Below are 22,261 nucleotides of genomic sequence, written 5' to 3' on the forward strand. Positions count from 1 at the left end.
ATGTCCATATCGCTGACAGCGGTAACATTGTCCAGGCCCAATCGTCCTTCTCTTAGGTTCAACAACGCAGTTCATGTTGTAGAGCCTTTTCACCTCGAAGATACCCTTATTCTGGGTTTTAACCAGCAATAAGGGCATCGGCTGTTTTGTTTTATTTGAGGTCATCCTTATGACCTCAGCATCGACGATCCCTTGATCCTTGAGGTCGTCAAGGATCGTCGGGATATCTGCATCCAGCGGTAGGTATCTCACTACCGCGTATATTTTCTTTTCTTCCTCCCGTTGAAGAGTGTAAAACTCCCTATTTATTTTATGAAGGAAGTCCGTCATCCTTCTATGATCATCGGCGCTTTGTGGGACGATTCTTATACCGTCCTTTACTGTCGTCGCTCTTTGGTATTTAATACCGTTTCGCATTAACGCGTTCGAAATTGAAGTCCATTCGGACGTACCTCTCAGGGTGACAGGGGGGATTTTTTCTTTTCTCTCCACTGGAGTGGTTTTCTCTTGGTCTGGGGTTTCCAAGACTCTTTTCTTGTTTGCATCTTCATTTGACGAGGAGCTATCCTTTCTCACTCTTTTGGCGGGTGGGGAAATTTTGGTTTGAGGGGTTTTGACCACCTCCATCTTCTGTTTTGGAACCGGTAAGTTCACTTCTTGGACATTTTTCAAAATAATGTTCTTCTTGAGTGCTTTGGAGTAACTTTCCTTATTTCCCTCCTGCAACTCGAGCCTCTCCCTGAGATTTTTAATCTCAGCAACTAAGCTAGATACGCATCTATCTAACTCATTCACCCTCGCTTTCAAACTTGCGTTCTCCTCTCTCAAAATATCGTGTTCGGACACGACATTAGCGATTTCTGGCGCGTCTTCTTCCATTACGGAATCGCAGTCCGAATGATCAGACATTTTAGAATCTAATTAATAATTACTTTGCTACTCAAAGAAATTGGAAATATAATTTTTCAAGACAAAAGAAAAATGGCTAAGTTATATATTTTCTATACTATGAGAAAAATAAATCGACTCACCAGTAATATCCGTGGAACCAGCGATCTTGGAGGTGATCTGGACTCTACACTGAACACACTGAATTTGAACGAATTTCCGCTCTATAACGCATACACTTATAGAACTTACAAAAAAAAAAAAAAAAAAAACTTCGGAAGTTTCGTAGACGGAATCAAAAATTCCGTAGCTTCGCTAGTGTCAACTTTCACTTCGACTTTCTCTTTTACAACACGAGAGATGACGTATCGCACTGCATCGCTAGTGTACACTTTCACTTCGACTTTCTCTTTTACAACACGAGAGATGACGTATCGCACTGGTATCATTCAACACATCTACCTGCTTCAACGTCTCGAGGTTGACTGATAGGAATTCCGAGTGTACAGAGGTGTACGATGTTAGCTTCAAACGGCCCATCCTACACAACTGTCCGGTATGATCCCCTTCGAACTAGGCCACCCACCGGGGTTACGGGGGTGGGTACAGCCCCCGTGATTTCGGAACACCTTGGATTCCGAGGGCACCCTTGCGGGTGTGTTCGTCGTCCTTGTTCCGTGGTTTAGTTTTTCCCTCGGTTCACCAAAGTATACCGGCAAACCGCCGTCCGTCTTAACACCAGTCTCGCTTATAATAACCGACTTTGCCCATGTTACTACCCGCCGCTTGTACGCAACGTAGAGTTAACTTGCATTATTTCACTTACGCTCTTGCTTCATTCTAACTCCGACCGCTTCATCCCGCATTTTTACTTTGCTCACTCATCACGCTTCGACATTAAAAGCACGTTACATCCCGCTTCTGCTTCTGCACCGCTTATTCACCCTATACCCTGTACGACATCATTATGTATATAGAAGATATTGAATAGAAGTTTCATGGTTATTGTGTGTTTTATTTTTCTCCCGAATAGAGTTTCTAAGATATTTCAGAGATAGGGGACTGTCCGAACTTCATGAACATCTGACCCCTGGACATAACTTTCTCTGACTGTAGCTCCTGGTCACCTGTAGGATACCGCCTACAGGTTCCGAGTGTCCTCAGCACTTTAAACTAGAGGTGGCGCCCGAGGTTTCTATCTTCGGAGAAGAAGACGGCAACAGATGGAGACAGGAGGTCGTCACAACAACTTGTTTCCAATGTGTTGTAACTCCCCCAAGCATAAAAACTAACAGATGTGTTGCCATTCCTGTATATTCAGGAAGAGTAACGTCTCCAAAATACTTGCTTAATGAAGTATCATAAGTTTTTTCAGGGGTTATTCACATTTCACACTAAAACGCAGTACTTTTCTTTCTCATTGAATGATTGGACTTTCAAATTAAGAAATTCAAATACTTCATAAAGTATGCCATTATCGAATTTCAAATTTTTAAGTCCTCTTTGTAAGGTTCTCAAAGAAGGTAATGGATATCCTTGTTTGACTAATTCTTGATATCCATTATTTCCACAGCTAAATTTGAGTTTTAGAGATTTGATAACAGTCTCTTTATTCCACTGCATCAGTTTGGTTGATTTGCCCCTTTTTTTCTTCAAAGCAGATAGTTGATCAGTGCTAAAAAAGCTACTCTCTTCATTGCAAGCACAAGGTTTTTGATTTTTCAATAAATTGTACTTTTTGGTATAATTTCTGAGAAGTCTTTCGTACTTTCTAGCTTTGAGCTTTTCTCTCAAATACATTTTCTCTAATTTATTGAATGCTTCCTTCTGTGAATTTATTGTGAGGTTTTGTGCAGTAGTTTCATCACTACTAGACTTAGCGGTGTCCAGGGCCGCTGTCAGGACCGGCAAACCGGGCACATTGCGGGGGCAGCACATTCTGGGGGCGGCAAATCAGTTGATAAAACGATACCAATTTTTTCACACAAAAATTTTTTTTCTTCAAAAGTGAAAAGACGAAAATTACTAACCCTCTAATACCCAAGTCCGCCTTGAGACTGGTTGCATATAAGTGGATACAAAATAATTCTGCCCATGTCCGCCTTCAGTATAGGTGCATTTTGTGAGTATACAGGTGTTAATGTAAATCAGTTAACTATTTTCGAAAAAAAGATGTAGATTACATAAGCTTATTTGAAACTATACGGTAATAATTTCAAAAAAAAAAAAAACTTGGGCATTATAGGGTTAATTATTAGCGTGAAATCCAAAGGCGGCTTTTTGCGCTTGGTCGCCAAACAATTCACATATGTTTTTCTCCAGAGTACCGAATAAAAATGCATTTTAACCAAAAACAAGGGGAATACCGCCAGATGGAAAACGATCAAGGATGCCGAATTCTACTCATAAATACATAACTATCAAAGTCAGCCTGTGAATATCTTCACCGCAGCTGCCACTCACTTCCTTCCTTTCTTTGCTCTCTAGCCGGTAGGTCTCTTTGATAAACGTCACAGACTGTATAGTTTTTGGGACGGCTTCCAGGATAATTCAGAAATAATTTTTATATTCTGTTTGCCAATCTGAATTTGAAATGTTGATTTCTGGGAGGAATTTAAAATACTTGAGAAGCAAGAGTATCAACCCTTTACAATAGTTTATCGTGTTTATACGAATTGTGACTGTTGTAGATTTTCATATATGTCTTTATCTGTATAGTTTAGAATTTCAAATTGAATCATATTGAAGGTCAGTTCCATATCTGTATTTTTCAAACGTTTCACTTTATATATTTTAATGTATGATACCGGCGCGAACGTAGTTAGTAGATATATAACCAACTCTTTTGTATTCTTTTTTTTCTTCTGTTTTTTTTATATTCAACATTTACTAAGATCAATTTATGAAAAAGACTTATCTCTGAATATCTATATTTTGAACATGCTGTGCGTTATTCCATAAAGAATGATGTACCTATACTCAATATAGTCCTAGCAAGGTGGCAAAATATCATTTTGCGGGGGCGGCGAAATTTTATTTTGCTGGGGCGGCAAAATGTCTGGCGGCGGCCCTGGCGGTGTCACTGCTATTGTTCAACTCCTGTGCATCCATTGTGAGATTTTGTGCAGTAGTTTTATCACTACTAGGCTTAGTGGTGTCACTGCTATTGTTCAACTCTGCTGGAGAGGTAGATGAAGTATTTAATTTTACATGGACATTAATGCCATGATGGATTTCTGATGTCATATAACCTAAAAATAAAATCATTTATTCTATTTTGACATTAGTTTTTTTGAGGATATGCCGTTGTTTTAGTTTTAGTACTTGCCAGACTTCGGTTTCTTAGGAGATATTGGTTTCCTCAATTTTGGCTCCTTCCTAACTTTCACAGGTTGTGAAAATGAAAATATAGTGGGCACAGCACTGGATTTCAAAATTCGTTTGCCATTTTCTCTGGTTTTTTCCCACATTTCTGGAGCAAAATGTACCTAAAATTCGTGTTTTGTTATTCAAGAACTGACAGAATAAAATTGAAATCTCACCTCACATAAACAAGAATGGTCAGTAGGTTTCCATTTATCTCTCCTCATTTTCGTCAACCACTATTTTCTCCTCAATGGATCCCTAGGAAAATGTTTCATCAAGAAACCTTTCTTTGCAGAATTACTGCAAACAACTGCTGAACAACCTGGCATTGATCTGTAGGAAATGTAATAATTTCCTCGAAAATAAATTCACATGCCGAATTCCTACAACAAATTCGACGAGAAAATCAAAACGGAGAAACATAGGAAACCACTCCTCCTTCGTCGTACAATTTCATTGGTGCAGAGAAAATGTTCCGAAAATGGTATAAAAAGAACCCATATGGAAAGCAAAATTCATTCACATTCACACTCAGCGATCGAGACAGACGACCACCAGCTAAGAATCATTCCGCAGAGCAGCCTTCGATACCATTCACAGACTGGCACATCCCGGAGTGAATGCATCCATCAAAATGGTCAAACAACGTTTCGTATGGCCTTCAATCAACGTAGACTGCAGAAAATGGTCCCGCAGCTGTATAGAGTGTCAGCGAGCCAAAGTCACTCGCCACGTCAATGCTCCACTGGGTACTTTCATGCCACCAACACGTCGATTTGACCACGTGCACATGGACATCATCACCATGCCACACTCTGAGGGCTACCGATACTGCCTCACTTGCGTCGACCGATTCACTAGATGGCCAGAAGCCATCCCACTCCAAAACCAGGAGGCATCCACCATCGCCAGAGAATTTTACACAAACTGGATAGCGAGGTTCGGTACTCCACTTCGGATCACCACTGATCAAGGAAGACAATTCGAGTCGAGCCTGTTCAACGAATTGAATAAGTTGACTGGCACGAATCACATCCGTACTACCGCCTATCACCCAGCAGCAAACGGCATGGTGGAGAGAATCCATCGACAACTTAAGGCAGCAATAAAATGCCACAAGAACGACCGATGGACCGAAACACTCCCAACCGTCCTCCTCGGAATGCGAGCAGCCTGGCGAGAAGACCTAAAAGCAACGGCAGCAGAACTAGTATATGGAGAGCCACTCAGATTGCCTGGAGAGTTCCTGGATTCCAGAATTACGGATGGCAGCGAGAACACATCCGACTTCATAGTGAACCTGAGGCAACAAATGCGAGAAATAAGGCCCACTGACGGAAGCCACCACGTAGAGCGGACCAGCTTTATATTCAAGGACTTGTTAACTTCACCTTACGTGTTCGTCCGGCATGATGGTCCGAAGAAAGGCCTGCAAAACCCCTACGACGGACCATACGAAGTGTTGAGTCGAAGTCCAAAACACTTCGTAATAAAAATAAACGGCAAGGAAACGACAGTTACAATCGACAGGTTAAAACCAGCCTATGTCATCGCGGACGACGATATGGAGAACCAGCCAATGCAAGAACACCCTGTAGAACCCGATAGAGAAGATAAAACTCCAGCCCAGGAAAGAACAACTACTAGATCCGGCAGAAGAGTTCATTTTCCCAAGAGATTTCTACAATATGTTTCGTAACTTCGTCACTGGTGGGGGAGTGTGTAGGAAATGTAATAATTTCCTCGAAAATAAATTCACATGCCGAATTCCTACAACAAATTCGACGAGAAAATCAAAACGGAGAAACATAGGAAACCACTCCTCCTTCGTCGTACAATTTCATTGGTGCAGAGAAAATGTTCCGAAAATGGTATAAAAAGAACCCATATGGAAAGCAAAATTCACAAACAAGACAAAGCCAAACAACATCCAAATGAGGAACTACGAAGATTAGTCGACTACGATCCAACAGAAGAAGCTAGAAGGTCAAGAACCTACCACCGAAGACCGAGAGATCAGTTAAGGATTTAAATGTAACCAAAGAAGAGCTTAACCTATAAAAGCTATAGGCAGCATACAACTATCAACACGACTATGATCGTGTGAGAGTCCAGAAACCATAAGAGTCAACTGGTTAATAGGCAAAATGCCCGGAACCTATGAAGAAGCAGTTAAGGGTTTTTAGTGGGTCTCGAGCTCAGAGAGTGAGAATCCCCACACTGTTCCCCCTCAGCAGAGGGTGTGTTCGTCTGTTTGCAGATTTTCCCCCTGCTACACCAAAAAAAAAAAAAAAAGCAAAATTCATTCACATTCACACTCAGCGATCGAGACAGACGACCACCAGCTAAGAAAATTACGCATATCGCTTCCGCATTCCAAGCCTGCACACAAAAGGTTTTTCTCAAAACCACTCCAGCTACTCGAAGAGCTGCGGTCCCAACACATCTGGTAACAATTATCAGGGCGACACTTGACCTGCATCCCGAGCCTGCATTCCGGACGTCAACAGTGACCGCACATTAGGGCGAAACAAATTCGTTTTTGTTAAAACGACATTGCATATATTTTACTCTTCAGGGCAACCCTCATAAAAGTTGGGTTGAATAAAAACTGTGATATTCTGTGGGAATATTTTATTTCACTTCCCTTTTCCCTGAAAATACTAACGATAGTTCCAGCTCAACAGGCTATTCAACCCACAGATCTATAAACAAATACAAAAATTTATACGAATTGAGTTAACACACGGCTATAAAACAGTTTTCCGGTAAAAAAATGTTTGTTTCCGATGCCTAGATTGCACTCACAAATTATCTAAACCTTGGAAATTTCAATAAAACGACTAAAATAACTCGAAAATAACGAGATTTCTATTGTAAACGCGAAGTAAACAAAGAAATTTAGCAAGACTATGGCGGATTTCATCACGTGAGACCACCTAACCAATCAAAAATATGACACTCCATTGTCGCCACTGTGTTTGATAGAGTCACTGTAGAGTGATCTACAGTCACTGTAGAGTGATCTACAGTGACTGTAACGAGACGGTGGCGACAATTGTGGTCTCATTTTTCATCGTTTTCGCAAGAATATGGCGGATTTGGTCACGTGACATGACATGAGCCAATCCGCATTCCGAATTAGAGATCATAGCATTGAAATCTGTGCTTCTATAAGCCGCCATATTCTTGCAAAATTTCCAACTGTCGCCACTGTCTTGTTAGAGTCACTGTGGAGTGATCCATCTATATTTTAAGTTAATCTATGGTGACAGATATTGAACCGAATTGTCACGAATTCGGCATATACGGACATTGAAATAAAGAACTTTAGTTTAGTAGAACTTTAGTTCAATGTATACGGACCGCCCACTTACTAACCAGAAGAAATCAAAGTGTATATACGGACCACAGCCATGGCGTCAAATGAGTATTCATTGTGAAAACTCTGTTATGAAAGCAATGTTATTGTAGATTTTCTTCGATTATCGCGATATTTGTGAAGGTAGTTAATAATAATCATGTTGGATAGCTGTTATAACCTCTTCATAAAATATTTCAACGTCTTCATCTTCATAGGATGCTGTGGGAGCATATACTTGAATGATCTTCAATATACAGAACTTTGTTATTCTGGCTACTCTTCTTGATATTGCCTTATATTCTATTACGTTAGTTGCTATTGATTTGTTCACCATAAATCCTACTCCTCCAATATTGTTTTCATCATGAAAGTTTTTGACGGCATGCAGACTGGAATTGAATTCTGAAAAAAATACCACCCAGAGCAGAATTCGCATCCGACCCCTGCTATATCGCTATATGTCGACGACGCTCTGGGAAATGGATATGTTGAATCCCAAAGATCATTGAAAGCGAATGTTGATCCCCTCCACCTCTCTAACATTTCCAATCGCTTTCGAACGCCACAGTTCGGAAGTGATAACACTAACACGTGAATTCTGAGGATAGTGGTTTCCAGACAATGCAGATGGATCCTCACGTGAGCCCGGGAGAGTACATGACCGGTAATCGGGGGGTCGTAGGTTCGAATCCTGCCCTGGGTGGTACTTTTTTCAGAATTCAATTCCTGTCTGCATGCCGTCAAAAACTTTCATGATATTAAATGTCAGACATTAAACTATATTCTCAATTGTTTTCATCGTCTTGTTGTGATTCTCTATAATAGAGTACATTACCGGAGTTGTATGTATTGTTCTCCTCTTCTTCTGACTTCGGAGATCCCTAACACGTTCTATTTTAATTTTTTTAGTTCTTCCTCCAGTTCGTATACTTTGTTGTCATCGTTCATTGGGGGTAATTACATCCCGCAGAGCCCATAACGAATCCGATTTTTCAAACTTTTCATATGAAAAAACAATATTATAATGAAATGTAAAGGAGATATTCCTTGTACAATTTTAGGAAAGAAATTTGGGACTGCAAATGCTACCTAGAGATACCTATACAGAGTGTTATTTGAAGTCTTTATTTGAAATTTCAATTGTTCTTTCAATTATTACCTCCCCCAGAAAATCAGTCTAGGACCACCCTTGGAACTAAGAGAAATACTAACCCAGATTATAACAGCTTGAACCTAGACGAATTAAACACTACAATTAACAAGGCTATGTTGGATTCCGCAGCAAACGTGGTTCGAAAAGCGAAGTTCGAAAGCGAAGACCAGAACTATGGAGCACCAAAACAGAGGATTTGTTCAAGAAAAGACGGACATTACTAGAGAAGGGAGATTATGGATCCATTGAATACACAGAAACAAATAAAACACAAAATCCATTCGAGATGATAAGAGGAAACAAACGGAGAAGATGATAGAGCAAGCAATAGAGAATGGCAAAAATATGAAAAGCGTAAGGACTACACTAGGAAAGATCCATATGGACGCAGCTAAGGACGACATCGGAAATCTAATAACAAATAGAAGAGAGATACTGAGAACAACAGAAAATTTCTACAGAGAACTTTATGCACAAAAACAACCATCTCCAAATTTTGTTAAAGATTCGCTGAAGAAAAAAATTATGAACGTTGGGTCAGAAGACATCCCAGATATCACCGACGAAGAATTGCCCAGTAATATTAGAGCCATGAAAAATTACAAAACGCCAGGAAGTGATGGAGTTTTTACAGAATTTATTAAGAAAGGAAGTGAAACGACACTGAAACAACTACGAACACTTTTAAATAACTGCCTACATGAGAGAAAGATCCCCGAGGAATGGAATGAATTGGTAACTATCCCGTTGCATAAAAAAGGAGATAAGAACAACCTGAAAAACTATAGACCCATATCACTGTTACCACAGACATATAAACTACTCACCAGAATAATATCTAACAGATTAGAAAACAAACTAGAACACTTCCAGAATTGCGAACAAGCGGGCTTTAGAAAAAACTACAGTACTTCAGACCATATACTGACACTAAAAACGTTGATAGAGAAAACCACCGAATATAACTTACCACTGTACCTAGCCTATATCGATTAGGAGAAGGCATTTGACAGTGTGGAATGGTGGGCAGTACAAAGAGCGCTTCAGAAATGTAGAGTAGATTACAGATACGACGAACTGTTACAGTCAATTTATGAAAAAAACACAACAATAATGAGACTACACGAAGAAGCTGAACCAATCCCTATTAGACGCGGAGTAAGACAAGGAGACTCCATGAGCCCTAAATTGTTTATAACCGTAATGCAAGATTTGTTCTCTCACTTGGACTGGGATGAAAAGGGAATAATAATAAATGGAAGAAGACTAAACAACTTGAAATACGCAGATGATGTGGTCCTCGTTGCAAGTAGCTTCGAGGAATTACAGCAAATGCTGGTAGAACTAAATGAAGAATCAAAAAAGATAGGTCTGAGATTAAACCGAGAAAAAACCAAGATTATGACCAATCAGGAGGAAGATAGGGACATCATAGTGGAAGATACTATTATAGAACGCACAGAGGAATATATCTACCTTGGTCAAATTATAACATGCGAAAAAGCGAACCAAGCAGCAGAGATTACGAGGCGCATAAGATCAGCATGATGCACATTTGGCAGGCAAGCTGAAATTTTAAAAGATCAGAAAATCCCACTCAAATTACGGAGCTCCATCTTTAGTCAATGTGTACTCCCCGTTCTCTCATATTCTTCACAGACCTGGTCATTCATCAAAGGTTTAATGGACAGACTAGCTAAAACCCAAAGAGCAATGTAAAGACAAATGCTGGGCTTAAGGCTAAAAGATCGAGTCAAAAACGAAGACATCCGCAAAAGAACCAAACTCATCGATGTGAAACAACATATAGAATCACTAAAATGGCGATGGGCGGGACATACATTGAGACAGACAAACAATCGATGGAGCAAAGAAATTCAGATGTCGAGACCTTATCTGGGAAAAAGAAACCGAGGTCGTCCCCCAAAGTGGAAGAGAAAGTCGAAGTGAAAGTGTACACTAGCGAAGCTACGGAATTTTTGATTCCGTCTACGAAACTTCCGAAGTTTTTTGTGAGTTCTATAAGTGTATGGAAGATATATAGAGCGGAAATTCGTTCAAATTCAGTGTATTCAGTGTCGAGTCCAGATCCATTGATCGATGGTTCCACAGATATCACTGGTGAGTCGATTTATTTTTCTTATAGTATAGAAAATATATAACTTAGCCACATAGATTAGTAGTAACATATTAGTGAGTATTTCCAATATTCATTATTACACAGAAATACCTCATATAGTTCAATACTTACAAAAAGCCATGTCGGAGGTCTCAGACAATGAGAGCTCCTACATGGAAGCTACGGACACTGAAGAATTCATCGATAGAGAAGCAGAGGAGCTTGTAAGGCTCAAAGAAGAGAATGAGCAATTGAAGGCTCAAATAAATAAATTAACTGAAACCGTACCTCAGTTGGTCGGGGAGATACGCCTCTTGAGAGAGGAAGTTAATAAAAATAAACCGCCTTAATCCCCTAGTTTTGCGGAAATTGCAAAACACATTACGGCACAGAAATCGCCAAGATCGAACCAGACCAGCTCGAGGCCAACACAAAATACACCGAAGCCATCCCAAAACTCTTCGGAAGTGAAGAAACCCCAGGAAACTGCAACCAAAGTGGTCAAAGAGACGAAGAATCCAGAGAAAAAGACGGAAAAGGCAAAAACCGTCAAAAAAGCCGAAACCAGGAAAGGAATTTCTGGAATCACTGAGGAACTGGATAAGTTCACGAAAAACCTCCTCAGCACGATGATACAGAACCTGGAGGAAGAGATTGAGAAGAAGATGCGGCAAATTATTAAGAATATCTAATGGCTGATACGACGATAAAGAACAATCTCTTAATCGTCTCTTGGAACGTCGAAGGATTGAGAGCCCGCAGACCAGAATTCGAAGAACTGATTGAAGAGAAGAGACCGGATGTCATAGCTCTCCAAGAAACAAGACTTAACCCCAACGTTCGGATAGCATTTCTCAATTACGATATCTACAGAAATGATAGACCTAACAGCACAGGTGGCGTTGCTATACTGGCTAGAAGGAATATGGATCACCATTTCGAAGAAATAGTCAATGGACAAGAAGTAGAAGCAATATCGATTATTGTGAATACAAGTGACAAGTGAAGATTATTTCAACTTATAAATCACCGGATAAGGACATGCTGGAAGAGGATCTAAAAATGCTACTAGAAGGAAGACACCCTAAAATCATAATTGGTGATCTTAACTGCAAATCGCAGGAATGGAATAGTAGAGTGGAAAATACCAACGGGAGAAGACTGAAGATTTATGCTGAAAAACTTAATGCAGTTGTGATAGGACCTGATATACCGACCTACATACCAAGAGTAAATGGACTACCCGATGTACTGGACATTGTCGTAATGAAAGACATCACTGAAGAAATCAGCATTGATACAATAGAAGACGGAACTTCAGACCACAATCCCATAGAATTCATAGTGGGACATGGCCAAAGAAACGAAGAAGAGACACAAACCAAGGATCGCACAGACTGGGAGAAATATAAGAATTTACTTCAGGAGAAAATCACGGAAATTCCCCAAATAAACACCCGGGATGAATTAGATGAAGCAGTTGAAAAATTGAAAAATCAAATAAAAGAAGGCTATGAAGAAAGCACCAAGAGAATAAGGAAACCAATTCCGAAACATTCACATGGAGATACGCCAAGGGATATAAAGGAACTTATAAAAAAGAACAGAAGACTCAGAAAAATCTACAGAACAACAAAAAGAGAAGAAGACAAGAAGAAACTGAATAAGCATAGCCAGATATTGAAAAATGCTTTAACAGAACTGCGTAAAAACAGATGGCACCAGAGATTAAGGGAACTGAATACAATAGATCACTCGGCTTGGAAAATGCAAAAACGCTTACGACGAGAACGGACAGTTATACCTCCACTGCATGGAGCAAACGGAATGGTATATACGAGACTTGAAAAAGCCGAAGCACTTACCGACTCAATTGAGAGAGAAGCCAGAATAAATTACAGAAATGATGATGACAATGAAGATCTAGAAGAAGAAGTGGAGGCAAACGAATAACTGATGATGGAACCACCGGAAACCGAAATCATTCCAAAACCGGCTTCACCAACAGAAATCAAAGAGATCATAATGAAATTGAAAAACAGGAAAGCGCCGGGAGAAGATAGGATAACGAATTATACGTTGAAGAATTTGCCTAGAAAAGGAATAGCAGCCTTGACGAATATAACAAACGGAGTGATGAGGACCGAATACTACCCAAAGAGATGGAAAACTGCAGAAATGATAGTTTTCAACAAGCCTGGAAAGGAACGGAAATTTCCTCAAAATTAAAGACCAATCAGCCTACTATCAGCACTAGGTAAAATCGTCGAGAGGGTTATCGCTAAAAGGCTGAATGAGGAAACAGAAATGTTGAAGATAATTCCACCCGAACAATTTGGATTTCGACGAGAACATTCGACTGAACTTCAATTACTACGGCTCATAGAATACGTCACCGAAGGAATGCAGACCAAACAGGCCACAGGATTAGTTCTGATGGATATCGAGAGAGCTTTTGATAGAGTATGGCACGAAGGCCTAATCTACAAGATGAAAAAAGCAGGATATTCGACCAAGCTATGCAAGATTATAAGGAACTATCTGAGGAATAGAAACTTTTATGTGAAAATAGATGGAGCAACCTCTCAAACCAGACAATTGGAAGCGGGAGTGCCTCAAGGATCGGTACTTGGACCTCTGCTTTACGTAATATACGTCTATGATATCCCGAAGAATGCTAGAAATATGCTCACCTTGTACGCAGATGACTCAGGAATAGCGTTCAGACATCGACGCCCAGAGATCATACACCGGAGACTGCAGGAAGCCATAGATGAATTACTCAAATGGTGCATCAAATGGAAAATCCAAATCAATGGAAGAAAGACTCAAGCAAAATTACTGCAAAAGAGAAGATTGAGGATGGAAGAAAACCTTGAAGTTGATGGAGAAGAGGTTGAATGGAAAAATGAAGCAACATACCTAGGAGTGACACTTGACAGAGGACTTACATGGAAAAACCACATCAAATGTGCAGTTGATAAAACAAAAGCCGCAATGAGTAAACTTTATCCACTCATAGGCAGAAGAAGTCATATGAATAAGAACATCAAGTTGACGATGATTAAAACAATTGCGCGACCACAACTCACATATGGATCGGCGGCATGGGGCTTCGCAGCCAAGACCCACATCAAGAAAATACAGGCCACTGAAAATAAACTCCTTAGAATGGCGATGGACGTACCCTGGTTTGTTAGGAACAAACAAATCTACAAGGACTTGGAATGGGAACCAGTTACAGAATTTATGAAGAGAAAGACGGAAAGGATATTCGACAAAGCCAAACAACATCCAAATGAGGAACTACGAAGATTAGTCAACTATGATCCAACAGAAGAAGCTAGAAGGTCAAAAACCTACCACCGAAGACCAAGAGATCAGTTAAGGATTTTAAGTAACCAAAGAAGAGCTTAACCTATAAAAGCTATAGGCAGCATACAAATATCAACACGACTATGATCGTGTGAGAGTCCAGAAACCATAAGAGTCAACTGGTTAATAGGCAAAATGTCCGGAACGTATAAAGAAGCAGTTAAGGGTTTTTAGTGGGTCTCGAGCTCAGAGAGTGAGAATCCCCACACTGTTCCCCCTCAGGAGAGGGTGTGTTCGTCTGTTTGCAGATTTTCCCCCTGCTACACAAAAAAAAAAGGTCGTCCCCAAACAAGATGGTGTGATGACTTAAAACGAACTGCGGGGTTTAACTGGGCAAGAATGGCGCAGGATAGAGAATTATGGAGACGAACAGGGGAGGCCTATATCCAACACTGGATGACCACAGGCTGATAAAGAAGAAGAAGAAGAAGTTAATAATCATGGTATTATTGATTGTGCTCAAGTTCCCCCAAAACTTTCCCGAACATGTTAGGCTTGTCATTCACGGTGGAGCCTAACACATCGCGCCGAACCCATCGAGCCAAGTTTGCACACGTCCAAAATTGAGGAACATACACGATCGATTCCGTCGAGCCCGAGCCGTTTACTTCATAAGCAAAGAGTAACAACTGTCAACTCTTTGTCATAAGTTCACTGTTCACTCGTATAAATGCGGTGATTTGATCTTGATCAATCATATGAATGAGGAACTTGTGAACTTATAGCTACCACTGCAGTTTGTAGGTATTTATGTGAATAAGAAGGAAACCAAAAAGCTGGGGCAGAAAAAATGCTTTGCCACTCGAAATGAAATTACGCATCTTTGGTTGATTAAACACCTCAAGTTAGAACCTACTGACTGGCGTATCTACTCCGTATGGATCATAGATTAAATGGTATGGATGAAGCACAGAGATATAGAATATCAGATATCTCTGATGAAGCATCATATCAAATATTACTAGGTATGGTGACACCTATCATGAAAAATGATTGTAATGAAACCCACTCGAAAAACTATGTTTCGGTCGTTTTCAAGAAATTTCCAAAGTAAAAATAATGTTGCTGAAAATCTGGGTTTCATATTTGAATACCTCCTATACCTGGCAACAATAATATTTACCTATTGAAGGCACGAGACCGACATTATTCTCACAGCAGCAATAAAGTGAACCGATATCCTCTTCCTCTAGATTCAAATCCCTTTATTTTAAAAGTTCAAATCCAAGTGGAATTAAAGTGACAACGATTCATCCCCTACCCCTCAATATTCAAATCTAGGAAGACGATTCTAAAATCAATATATCAGTATCAGTAATCAATATATCTATATACTACAACTCCAGCTTCCACCAGCTCCACATATTCTTTAACAGATATTATAGGGAACGATATCAATGTGATTTACTCAAAATGTCACTACTCGAATATGCCTTCTATGGACTTCTCGAATTATTCGATCGGCCGCATAAATATCAGCAAACCGATATGAACATAGAAAATTTATAAGGTGTCAAATTTGACTAGGTATCAATAGGAAATTTTTGCAATCAAGAATTCACATTCAATTCAAAATGTGGTCGACGGAAAATCTTGTAATCAACTCGTTTATTAATTGAGCGATTAATGATCTCGAATATTAAAATATCTCAATCATATTTCTGGAAATAACCGAGTCTACTTTCAGCCCCGCAGTCGTTGAAGCCCACCTTTCAGCTCTCAACGTTAACTCTTCTCCTGGTGCCGATGGTATTTCTGCTAGAGTACTTAAGGAGTGTGCCCAACCTCTTTCCTATCCTCTTTCTTTAATATACGGGCGTTCTCTAGAAACATCTAGTCTACCCTCTGCCTGGCGTAATGCACTTGTAACTCCAATTTACAAAAAAGGAGATAAATATAACGCAGAAAATTATCGTCCAATTAGTTTGGTACCGGTTGTGGCGAAGGTATGTGAGAAAATTATACAGAATAGTGTTCTCCAATTTGCACTTAGCAGCAACCTTATTCCCGAATGTCAACACGGCTTCCTTCCTGGCAGATCAGTCATTACTAACCTGCTTGAATGCATTAATTCTTGGTCTGAGTCTTTAGATAAAGCTTCCCCAGTCGATATTCTTTACCTTGATTTCTCTAGAGCATTCGACCGTGTTCCACATGATCTTCTTCTGCGCAAGCTCGAACATCTTGGAATCCGTGGCCTCCTGCTTTCATGGATCAAAGCTTTTCTAACCAATCGAACCTTTCAGGTTCGTGTCGCTAAATCTGTCTCTTCGGTAAGACCTGTTGGAAGTGGAGTTCTGCAGGGCTCTGTTTTGGGTCCACTGCTTTTCCTCCTGTACATTTCCGATCTACCTAGGATCTTCAAATCCCGGTGTTCTCAATTTGCCGATGATACCAAATTGTTCGGGAATCCCAACGTGGCAGCTCATCAAATTCAAGAAGACCTGGAGAAACTGAACCGTTGGTGTCGAGAGTGGAGGTTACCGCTTAACTATGAGAAGTGTGTTGTTCTGCACTTGGGTGCCCACAATCCTCGCCGTCAGTACTTCCTGAACAACAAACCCATTTCTACTTGTAGTAGTCATGCTGACCTTGGTGTCATTGTGACGGAGAACCTAAGTTGGTCCGACCACATTTTCCATACGGTGAGCAAGGCCAAAAGAGCCTTGTTCATGTTTCAGAAGGCTTTTGGCGGGTGTGATCCCTCCACGTGTGCTACCCTTTACAAGCTTTACGTAAGACCTATATTAGAGTTTGCAGGCCCTGTTTGGGGTCCATTATTGGCTAGGGATTCAGCGTTGTTGGAGAGCGTCCAGCGACGGGCAACTCGTATACCTTATGGCATTTCGCGTCCCAGCTACGGTGAAAGACTGTCCATCATGAAGTTGTCTACGTTTGATGAAAGAAGGCAACGTGGGGATCTCATCATAACCTACCGTGCTCTCCACAACTTTTTCGGAGTTGACCTCAGCAGTCTCTTCAAGTTGAATATTGACGACCGTCTTCGAGGTCACGCTTACAAACTGAGGAAGGAGATCTTCAAAACACAGCAAAGGCAGTATTTTATCACAAACCGCGTGTTTTCGGTGTGGAACTCTCTACCTTCATCGGTGGTGGACTCAGTTTCTGTGAATGCCTTTAAGAATAGCTATGATGCTTGGACTCGTCGCGAGTGAGTGCTACTTGTGGAGTTGTCAGTTTCCTTTCTTTTCCTTTGTATTTCACTTTTTTTGGTGTATTTTTCATATGCTTATTTTTCTTTCTCTTTTTTGTGAGTTTATAGGCTTAGCCTCAACTCTTTACCATTGTATAATAATAAATAATAATAATAATAATTAATCACTTTGTAACGTGCGTTTCTCGGAGAAGCCTTAATCTCGAGCGCCAGCTAATCTTTTCAACAGGAAGAATAGCAAACCTACCAGGGTAGCTGCTAGCCAGAGACAGAGCTCGGTGTTGTCTAGGGTAGTAGCGACAACGAAGAAGTCAAAATCGAATTATGTAAAAGTTTATTCACACCTTCGGAAACTAGTTATATGTACAAGGGAGATATGTGGGATATGAGTGATTCTATAAGTGAAAATACATTCGGGAAATCTTATCCGGTCACGAGCACTTTATGAAATTTATACCGGGTGTAGTGAAAAATTAACGGTTCAATAAAAATGCGCCAACCAGAACTGACGAATGCTAAGGACTTGCTATACGGTATCGGTGTGTAGTTGTATTTCTCCGGGAATGAAACACAATAAGGGCGGGTCTGTTCGAGACTTTTATTCGCTGCCCCAAGGGTTGTAGCACACCATGATTGACAGCGAAGAAAATGTCTATTTTTAACGCAACTACGGGATTTCACTGACTACGTGCGGTATCTCTTATTCTCTGCCCCAAGGGTTATAGCACGCCATGATTGACAGAAAAGAAGAGATTTCGGATTTAACACTTATGACGCGGAACGCGGACAGGGAGGTTGACGGAACTTTCCCTTCAGTACCCCAAGGGCTAGGGCGGACCTGTTCGAGACTTTTATTCGCTGCCCCAAGGGTTGTGGCACACCATGATTGACAGCGAAGAAAATGTCTATTTTTAACGCAACTACGGGATTTCACTGACTACGTGCGGTATCTCTTATTCTCTGCCCCAAGGGTTATAGCACACCATGATTGACAGAAAAGAAGAGATTTCGGATTTAACACTTATGACGCGGAACGCGGACGGGGTAAAGAACGATAAAACACAACAGGAAACGATACAGTACAGCAGTGTCAAAGTTAAAGAAGTAACGGCGTAGGTCTAACAAAGAAACTGAACGGTACAGACGGGGACCTACCTCCTTTGTTTCAAGCACTCGAAACTCAAAGGATTTAAAAGAAAAAAAACTAAAAAAATTAACTCTAAGCACTGATGCAAATATCACAAAATGATTATCTTCAACGGCGAAAGTAATACGGAAAATCAACTGAATTTATAACAGAAGTTAGAAACCACGTTAGAAAGCGAAATGTACTCAAGCGAAAGGAAAGCACTGAAGTAAAATTCAAAAGTGACCGTCGCGGGGGAAAACCCGCTTCCATATGCACATCCCCCCCCACGGTAAAAATCCGAAAACTCCAGAATGCGACAAGAATGAAAAACGTCGTCAGCTCCGGTCCATCGCACATCAACAGATGAAAAACGTCAAAATCTTCAGCGGCATGCAAGAAAAACAACGCAAAACACAGACAAGCGGTTTTCCACATTTACTCTGCCCGTCGGAATGAACGCACGGAATACTCGAGAATTAAAATATATTCAAAGACGGAAATTTAAAACGAAAAAATGCACCAAGATGAACTCCAACCTTCCTCAGAAAACTGGGGTCCATCACACCCCCTCCATCTCGGAAGAAATTAACTTACGATGAAATAGTGAGCTTAATTTCACGACTCTATCTACCCCTAGAAATAATGACCTTACTTTCGCGCGCGCCACCTATATACTCGTGACCAGTTTACAATAGCTGTATTCGATAGTACTTATCTTCTCTATGGTTGGAATGGTAGTTCCAATGCGCACGCAGAAACGTCAGCGTCAGTCATTTCGGCGCAGGTCTCCGCCATCTTGTCAAAGAACTTTGTTCAGCGTTCCGTGGATAAATGGTGTATAACAGTGGAAAATCCTCCCTCTCTATGTGGAAATTCATCTTCATCGCTGGTCGGAAGCATGCTTCATCCCTCCGGTGAGTACCTAATTTAATTGTGGTTGGCGGGTGTTTGAATTCCATCGTGGTTTTGTAGGTTACCCAGGATTCGTGGGAGCTGCAACAGGTGGAAAACCTCCGGTACGTGGGGCGCAATGGACTGGTATGCCCTTTTCGACCTGGCTATACGGACTATTGGGACTCTCGGAGCCGGCATGAGACTTGCAGGTGGGTAATTTCTAACAATACACTCTCCCTTCTTCATCGTTCCTCGTGGTCAACTTTTCTTCCTGGAGCGGTTTTCCTCTGCTTTCTGTTTTCAGGTAGACGGTGTTTTCTTCAGGTAAACAGTGTTAAATTGACGGTACAGTAATTTCGATTCGGTTCAGGACAGAAATTGGTTAGATCTATTGGATTAATAGACGGATATACTCAGTTGTAATGTGAAACAGTATCCTTTATTGGTATTCCTTACATAAATAACAGATTTTTCGGACAGTTTTAACAGGTTTGATTTATAATTGCATGTTGAACGGATGAAAAGCTGTAGATATGGTATTTCGGTTAACGGTGGTGCCTGTACGGAATTTGAACGGAATTGTTACGGTGTAATCGGTTATAACTAAGTTAGTGACGGGCTTCAGTTGTACGTGATTTCTCCTTGCTATTGTCCTTGGCCTCACGGAGTTCTCGACATCTTGGACAGGCACGGAGGGCTAACTCCCTACTGGTTGGCATGCGGAACTTGTTCGATTTCTTCCGGGGCGGTTCGGATTGGGTGGATGCGCTGGGGATATCACATTGGACGACAGCCTCGCGTTGACGGTGATGAGACTGACAAGTACAATTTCTGGTTAATGTACCTAGCAGGCCGCAACTGCTGCAGAAGAGAATCGGGGTACCGGTGCAGTGTGCTCGACTGTGCTCCCCTTGGCCACATCTCCAACACATATTAGGGCGAAGCTCTAAGTAGACATTGGGCCCCATTGTGCCAACTGTACGTACTCTGGCTGGAATCTTGGTTGTTATTTGAGCTGGACGGTTGTTGTGTCGATGGATGTCATGTTGACGATTATCCGGTTGTTTGGAAATCTTCCCCTTGTTTATGAAATAACGTTTATCTTGCTTATTTCTCTTTTCAGCTGGAATGTCTATTTCCATCGCATTCTGCCTCTGAGTCGGAACAGCCGCCTGTTGTAGTTCCTGCTTCCTGGGTGATGATGTGGAACGGTCAGTGACAGCGGAAGAGGTGTTTGCTTTGGGGCGACCAAATGCTTTGAGTGCCCCCAACGGCAACGGCACAGGACGGGGAGGAGATTCCGGTTCCTGGTCTTTTAATGGCTCGACAAGACCCAGCTCCTCGTCCAGTCGTTCCAGAAAGTCTGAGTCGCTCATGTTGCAGCCGTCAGACGGTATTCTGAAAAGAGGTAAGATCATTATTACCTGGTATTTTCATTTCTATACGGTGAACACACGGTTTGACTGGCGCAAATTTCTCTTTTTTTTTTTTTCAGGAAGATAATTCTTACGGTTTCAATCCACTGGCACCCAGAGACGGTGGGCAGTGCCGGAGGGAAACCTGAGCTTCAGCCGGAGCCGGCGTCTGCCCTTGACGGTGGTTGGTATCAGGGCGATGACCTCAGTCCGAAGACTGGGTGACCACAGACGGGGGTTCGGTTGAGCCTGGATTTTGGATGCTAGTCTTGACGGCAAAATCAGTGTCTTCCCTGGTGCTGGCGGTTCCTGTGGGACGGGAGACAGTTGAGGTGGTGGCGTTAACGGAGCAATTGGTGGAAGCGGTGCTGGTCTCAGTGTGGACACCGGTATCAGTGGGGGTGGCTGAGCTACGGTTTCAACTAACAGGACGGTATCGGTTCCAGGCCACTCCCACTGTGCAGCAGGTCTCCGGTGGGACGGGTTATCCTGGAGCAAACCTTCGATATACCATCGGACGGGGAATCTCAACCGCTCCATCTCCGCACGGTATTTGTCGTCCAGGGATAAGGCCCAATGCTGTTCCTCCTCACCCTGACGGCACGGTAGGCCGGTCGCCACCTCTACGGCCACTAACCCCAACGCCCACAGGTCGACGGACGTGTCATACGGCTCTAGCCTGCGCTGTTCCGGTGCCCAGTACACCATGGTTCCTGCTGGCTCGGTGAGCAGGGGTCGGGTGGTGGTAAGTGTTTCGGCCAACCCAAAATCTGCCAGCAGGAATCGGCACCGGCGGCGTAAGATATTGGCTGGCTTGATGTCTCGGTGTACTATTTGCCGACGATGACACTCCGTCACGGCTGCTGCTAACTCCCGCATCACGCGGAAGAACCGAGACGGCTGGTTCCTCGGCCCTTCTCGACGCAGGAAGGCATTTAGGTCCTCGTCGCACAGAGGCATTACCATAAAAAGGTAGTCTCCCTCTATGATGGCCTCTTGCAGGGGTATTATATTTGTATGTTCTAGGGACCTGAGTATGTCGACTTCCTGGATGGCGTGGTGAGTCAACATAGTCCTTTTTACCGCCACTGCTTGGCCGTGTCGTTGGCCTCTATAGACACGCCCAAAGCTGCCTTCTCCCAAGATCTCCCCCAGGTGTAAATGTTCCATCTGAAACATGTTAACTAGACATCTTTTGTCTTACGGAACACTGGTTCTGGTTGGCCGAGCAACTACAGTTATTCAGATCAACAGGTAAACGGAAAATAATAATATAATCGGTAACGGAAAAATTATATACATATGTATATTCGGTAACGGAAAAATAATATATATTCGGTAACAAAAAAAAAATATAACGGATTTCCTCCTTTCAGAGGTTAG

At 41.7% G+C, this 22,261-nt stretch overlaps 1 protein-coding gene across 1 annotated transcript; it reads right to left on the reverse strand.

Moving 5' to 3' along the window:
- Positions 1–20,977: 20,977 nt before the first annotated feature.
- LOC123310258 (cell division control protein 2 homolog 3-like) lies at positions 20,978–22,057 on the reverse strand. Its single transcript, XM_044893727.1, has one exon. It carries the CDS (start codon positions 22,055–22,057, stop codon positions 20,978–20,980), a length of 1,080 nt encoding a protein of 359 aa, XP_044749662.1.
- Between the last annotated feature and the right edge of the window lie 204 nt (positions 22,058–22,261).

The sequence above is a fragment of the Coccinella septempunctata genome, chromosome 3 (assembly GCF_907165205.1).
Source record: "Coccinella septempunctata chromosome 3, icCocSept1.1, whole genome shotgun sequence".
In the NCBI taxonomy this organism is placed as follows: Eukaryota; Metazoa; Arthropoda; class Insecta; order Coleoptera; family Coccinellidae; genus Coccinella; species Coccinella septempunctata.

Coding starts and splice junctions, on each gene's coding strand:
- LOC123310258 (XM_044893727.1), bottom strand. CDS start 22,057: ATGTTTCAGATGGAACATTTACACCTGGGGGAGATCTTGGGAGAAGGC.